The sequence below is a fragment of the Hemiscyllium ocellatum genome, unplaced genomic scaffold, assembly GCF_020745735.1.
Source record: "Hemiscyllium ocellatum isolate sHemOce1 unplaced genomic scaffold, sHemOce1.pat.X.cur. scaffold_518_pat_ctg1, whole genome shotgun sequence".
In the NCBI taxonomy this organism is placed as follows: Eukaryota; Metazoa; Chordata; class Chondrichthyes; order Orectolobiformes; family Hemiscylliidae; genus Hemiscyllium; species Hemiscyllium ocellatum.
This window is the reverse complement of record NW_026869095.1, coordinates 292,577-299,139: the sequence shown is the minus strand read 5'-3', so window position 1 is coordinate 299,139 and position 6,563 is coordinate 292,577. Positions and strand designations below refer to the sequence as shown.

Genomic DNA, 6,563 nt, shown 5'->3' with positions numbered 1-6,563 from the left:
CTGGTCTGGCTAAATCTCCTGCCCTAACACTACTCCAACACCCCCTCCCGGTCCACGAGAGTACTTCTGGAGAGCGAAGGCAGCTCTGTGTGCCATACCCATGATAAAATCTCGATCTGGGGTGGGGGAGCCAGCTGCTGTCCTGTGATAACAGTCCCAACGAGGGAGGTTAGAGGTTGGTTGACACAAAATAAACGATTAAGGCACTCACTCAAAGCGGTTGCTTCCGGGCTTGCGTTCCAAGAACTGAAAATAACTCAAACGGCCCCATCCTGGTGTCGTTGGTTTGAGAAGTCGGCTGAGAGAGACGGTCGTCGGGCCCATCTGCCCCGTGATAGCCCTTGCAGGGAGCTGCCATTCAACAACCCCTGCCCCCCGCCCCAGCCAGCGAAAGGTGGGCACAGATTTCGGCTAGACCCTCCATCTACCGAACTCTCGCGTCATATCTGCTTACCCCCGGCTCCAAAGGCCCGAGTCCCCATCAAAGGGCGCGTGGCATTGCCCGATCCTAAACTACCTGCTGACCGTCGGGACATACTGCAGGCGGGGGGCTCGGCGCCAGATCCCGCACTGACTGACACCGAGAGCTTGCCCGCGCTGACTGGCGCTGGGACCAATGGCTGGACCCTCGTCTCCAACGCTGCCAAACACTGGCCCGCACAGACTTTTGACTGTGCTCTTCCCTCTCCCCGTCACCCTCCTCCAGCCCCTACACCCCTCCCTATCCCCGTCCCCTCCTCCAGCCTCTACACCCCCTCCCTATCTCCGTACCCTCCTCCAGCCTCTACACCCCCTCCCTATCTCCTTCCCCTCCTCCAGCCCCCTACACCCCCTCCCTATCTCCGTACCCTCCTCCAGCCTCTACACCCCTTCCCTATCTCCGTCCCCTCCTCCAGCCTCTACACCCCCTCCCTATCTCCTTCCCCTCCTCCAGCCCCCTACACCCCCTCCCTATCTCCGTCCCCTCCTCCAGACCCTTACACCCCCTCCCTATCTCCGTCCCCTCCTCCAGCCCCTACACCCCCTCCCTATCTCCGTCCCCTCATCCAGTCCCTACACCCCCTCGCTATCCCCATCTGTGTGCGCGTGTCTGAGTTTGTATGAGAAGATGTTACTGTGGGTGGCTCAGTGGTTAGCGCCGCTGCCTCACGGCGCCAGGTTCCAGGTTCGATTCCCGCCTCAGGCAAGTGTCCGTGTCGAGTTTGCACATTCTCCCCGTGTCTGCGTGGGTTTCCTCTGGGTGCTCCGGTTTCCTCCCACAATCCAAAGATGTGCGGGTTAGGGTGGGATTGGCTGTGCTAAATTGTCCCCGTTGTACCCAGGGATGTGCAGGTTAGGATGGGATTGGCCGTGCTAAATTGTTCCCATAGTGCCCAGGGATGTGCAGGTTAGGGTGGATTGGCCGTGCTAAATTGTCCCCGTTGTACCCAGGGATGTGCAGGTTAGGATGGGATTGGCCGTGCTAAATTGTCCCCATAGTGCCCAGGGATGTGCAGGTTAGGGTGGATTGGCCGTGCTAAATTGTCCCCGTAGTGCCCAGGGATGTGCAGGTTAGGGTGGGATTGGCCGTGCTAAATTGTCCCCGCAGTGCCCAGGGATGTGCGGGTTTGGGTGGATTGGCCGTGCTAAATTGTCCCCGTAGTGCCCAGGGATGTGCGGGTTAGGGTGGATTGGCCGTGCTAAATTGTCCCCGTAGTGCCCAGGGATGTGCAGGTTCGGGTGCCAACCCATTCGGCCGACTGCCCTGATCCCACGCTGTGGGGATTGTGCGATCCTGGGTGTGTCTGTGCGCCGAGCGCATTCTCTGCTCGGTGTGGATGTTCGTTAGCAACGGCGGAGGCCGCGCTCTTGACCGGTCCTTTCCTGAACTCTTACCCCGGGGGGGAATGACGTCCCAATTGAGATGCGAGGGAAGCCCTTCAGTTGGTCACTGAGGCGAGGCCTCAACCTTCCGAACAGGCAAGAGGCTAACTCCTGGGCCACAGGCCTCAGGGAGAGACACTAGGCCCGGCGGGGCCTACTCTAAAAGGTGGATCCCTCTCGTGGTTCGGCGTCTCCCCTCAGAGTATCCTCTGTCGTTCACATTTGCTTTTCTGTCTGCGACAGCGTTTTAGTTCAGGAAACTGTTGCAATTGTCAGTCATGACACAGCCTCCCAAGGGCTCTGTGATTCATTTCCTCCTGATGCCTGAGTCCTGGGGAGGACGCGGATTGACGTTCCAGTGAGTGCGCCCCTGCCCCAGGACTCACAGGCCCACCCCAGTGGCCTCACAACGAGGGGAGCAGTGGGGGTGGGGGATTGGGGGCGCGCGAGGTGTGAGAGTGACCAAAGGGAGTCGAGGCCTTGCACAGGAAAGGGAGGGGTGTGGGGAAGGGGAAGAGAGTGTTTAAGGTCATCACTCTGGACGACGGGGAGCATTGCGAACGGAGGGAGAGGGAGGAACAGCAAGATCCCAAAGACAAACCAAATTCCCACACAGGCCTGGCTGAGAGTGACACCCTTTCTTCCGTCCCGTGGGTCAGGTAGGACAGAGAGATAGTGGAGGGGGCGGGCGCTGTGGGAGGGTCAGTGCTGTGGGAGGGTCAGTGCTGAGGGAGTGGGTGCTGTGGGAGGGTCAGCGCTGTGGGAGGGTCAGCGCTGAGGGAGTGTGCACTGTGGGAGGGTCAGTGCTGAGGGAGCCGGTGCTGAGTGAGGGTCAGCGCTGAGGGAGTGGGTGCTGTGGAAGGGTCAGTGCTGAGGGTGCGGGTGCTGCGGGAGGGTCAGTGCTGAGGGAGTGGGTGCTGTGGGAGGGTCAGTGCTGAGGGAGTGTGCACTGTGGGAGGGTCAGTGCTGAGGGAGCTGGTGCTGTGGGAGGGTCAGTGCTGAGGGAGTGGGCACTATGGGAGGGTCAGTGCCGACGGAGCGGGTGCTGTGGGAGGGTCAGTGCTGTGGGAGGGTCAGTGCTGAGGGAGTGGGCACTGTGGGAGGGTCATTGCTGTGGGAGGGTCAGTGCTGAGGGAGTGGGCACTGTGGGAGGGTCAGTGCTGAGGGAGTGGGTGCTGTGGGAGGGTCAGTGCTGAGGGGGCGGGTGCTGTGGGAGGGTCAGTGCTGTGGGAGGGTCAGTGCTGAGGGAGTGGGCGCTGTGGGAGTGTCAGTGCTGAGGGAGTGGGTGCTGTGGGAGGGTCAGTGCTGAGGGAGTGGGTGCTGTGGGAGGGTCAGTGCTGAGGGAGTGGGTGCTGTGGGAGGGTCAGTGCTGAGGGAGTGGGTGCTGTGGGAGGGTCAGTGCTGAGGGAGTGAGCGCTGTGGGAGGGTCAGTGCTGAGGGAGTGGGCGCTGAGGGAGGGTCAGTGCTGAGGGAGTGGGCGCTGTGGGAGGGTCAGCGCTGAGGGAGCGGGTGCTGTGGGAGGGTCAGTGCTGAGGGAGTGGGTGCTGTGGGAGGGTCAGTGCTGAGGGAGGGTCAGTGCTGAGGGAGCGGGCGCTGTGGGAGGGTCAGTGCTGAGGGAGTGGGTGCTGTGGGAGGGTCAGTGCTGAGGGAGTGGGTGCTGTGGGAGGGTCAGTGCTGAGGGAGCGGGTGGTGTGGGAGGGTCAGTGCTGAGGGAGCGGGCGCTGTGAGAGGGTCAGTGCTGAGGGAGTGGGTGCTGTGGGAGGGTCAGCGCTGAGGGAGTGGGCGCTGTGAGAGGGTCAGTGCTGAGGGAGTGGGTGCTGTGGGAGGGTCAGTGCTGAGGGAGTGGGCGCTGTGGGAGGGTCAGCGCTGAGGGAGTGGGTGCTGTGGGAGGGTCAGCGCTGCGGGGTGCCAGCTGATTGGTTGAACCCTGCCCAGTTTGTCTCCTTTCAGGTGATGGACGTCAATGGCACTCTGCTGGGCAACTGGAGCCTTTGGGACGAGGACTGGGGGAAGGAGGAGGAAGAGGACTACCGTGACCACCAGGAGGAGGCGCTGTTGAACCACACCGAGCCCATCAGGAAGTCCCTCACCGTCGTGTCCATGGTGGCCTACGCTGCCATCTTTGCCCTGGGCGTCCCCGGCAACATCGCCGTGTTGTGGATCGTGGGTTTCCTGATGGCCAGGCGCCCAGTCACCGTCTGGTTCCTCAACCTCGCGGTGGCCGACCTCCTGCTGTGCCTCACCCTGCCCTTCCTGCTCACCCAGTTGGCCGTGGACTACCAGTGGCCCTTCGGCCCCTTCCTCTGCAAGCTGCTGCCCTGGCTCACCGTGCTCAGCATGTACGCCAGCGTCTTCGTACTGACCGGCATCTCGGTGGACCGCTGCCTGGCGGCGCTGCTGCCTCTCTGGTTCCGCAGGCAGCGCTCTCTGGGCCGGGCCCGGCTCTCCTGCGCCTCAGCCTGGGGCCTGGCCCTGCTGATGTCCCTCCCCAGCCTCCTGTACCGGAGGACGGTGCAGTTCGCTGCCGGGTTCCCCGTCCGGTGCGTCGCCGACTACGGGGAGGAGCTGGGGCCTAGGCAGCGCGCCGTCAGCCTGACCCGCTTCGTCTTCGCCTTCCTGCTCCCCCTGGTGGTCATCGCCGCCAGCAACGGCCTCATCGCCCACAGCCTCTGGGCCTCCCGCTTCTCCCAGCCTCAGAGCCGGAGGCCCTGCCGCCTCCTGCTGGTGGTGCTGCTGGGTTTCTTCCTGTGCTGGACCCCCTACCATGTGGTGAGCGTACTCCTCCTGTCCGGCGACTGGCGGCTCCAGCACTGGGCCCGGACGGTCGACCCCGCCACCACCAGCCTGGCCTACCTCAACAGCTGCCTCAACCCCTTCCTGTACGCCTTCGCCGGGCGCCAGGGCCGTGGGCAGCTCCGCAGAGGCCTGAGGGGGCTGCTGGAGGGCGCCTTCGAGGAGGAAAGCTCCCTGGACTCCACTCAGCCCAAGCCCACACTACCGACGGTCAACGAGAAGACAAAGACCTCAGGCCTGTAGCTCTCTGGATCGGTGGACCCGTCTTGTGTGACAATTTGACTCGGCCGCTCCCACCAGGACCTCTCCTCTGGATGCTCGGAAGTCTCCAGATGGCCAACTTAACACCCTCACCCCCACCTCCCTCTTTATAGGTACTCGAGATGGTCAATTTAACCATCCCCCAGCAACAACCTCTCTTTGTAAATCATAGAGTCATAGAGATGTACAGCACAGAAACAGACCCTTCGGTCCAACCCGTTCATACCGACCCAGATATCCCAACCCAATCTCGTCCCACCTGCCAGAACCCGGCCCATCTCCCTCCAAACCCTTCCTATTCATATACCCCTCCAAATGCCTCTTAAATGTTACAATTGTACCAACCTCCACCACTTCCTCTGGCAGCTCATTCTATACACGTACCACCATCTGCGTGAAAAAGTTGCCCCTTAGGTCTCTTTTATATCTTTCTCCTCTCACCCTAAACCTACGCCCTATATGCCCTACCCCTAGAGACATGGAAGATAATCCGAGGGTTAGATAGGGTGGACAGTGACAGCCTTTTCCCTCGGATGGTGATGGCTTGCATGAGGGAACACAGCTATAAACTGAGGGGGTGATAGATATCGGACAGATGGCAGAGGGAGTTTCTTTACTCAGAGAGTAGGAGGGGGCGTGGAACGCACCGTCTGCAACAGTAGTATACTCACCAACTTTAAATGGGCACTTGGCTATGAAATGGAGACCTGAGTTCTGGTTGCTGTTTTGACAACAATTTGAATTTAACCAACCAGTTTAAATTATGCCCCAGGATACTAAAACCCAATGAGTTTGAATTTATTGTTTTGCCAACCTTGAACAAATGACACGATCCAATGTTGGGGATATAAAAAAGTAAGACATTTTGAAAATTGGCGACAGAGCAATTGCTATGGAGAGAAACCCCGCCCCAGACATCCACACACACACTCACACATCTACACAGACACAGACACAGACACACACACACATACACACACACACACACACACACACACACATCTACACAGACACAGACACAGACACACACACACATCTACACAGACACAGACACAGACACACACATACACACACACACACACATCCACACACACACACACACACACATCCACACACACACTCACACACTCACACATCTACACAGACACCGACACAGACACACACACACATACACTCACACATCTACACAGACACACACACACAACCACACAGACACTCACACATCTACACAGACACACACTCACACATCTACACAGACACAGACACACACACACACACACACACACTCACACATCTACACAGACACAGACACACACACACATCTACACAGACACACACAGACACACACACACACATCTACACAGACACACACACACACACTCACACATCTACACAGACACACATCTACACAGACACACACACACATCTACACAGACACACACACAACCACACAGACACTCACACACACACACACATCCACACACATCTACACAGACACACACATAACCACACAGACACTCACACACACTCACACATCTACACAGACACACACACACACATCCACACACACACTCACACATCTACACAGACACACACACACACATCTACACAGACACACACACACATCTACACAGACACACAGACAC

The 6,563-nt window shown here is 59.1% G+C and overlaps 1 protein-coding gene across 1 annotated transcript; it reads left to right on the top strand.

Annotated features, from left to right (window-relative positions):
- Positions 1-270: 270 nt before the first annotated feature.
- On the top strand, positions 271-6,320 carry LOC132813885 (C3a anaphylatoxin chemotactic receptor-like). Its single transcript, XM_060823274.1, has 2 exons — positions 271-394; positions 3,814-6,320. Exon 2 carries the CDS (start codon positions 3,817-3,819, stop codon positions 4,897-4,899), a length of 1,083 nt encoding a protein of 360 aa, XP_060679257.1. The 5' UTR covers positions 271-394; positions 3,814-3,816; the 3' UTR covers positions 4,900-6,320.
- The last annotated feature ends 243 nt before the right edge of the window (positions 6,321-6,563 follow it).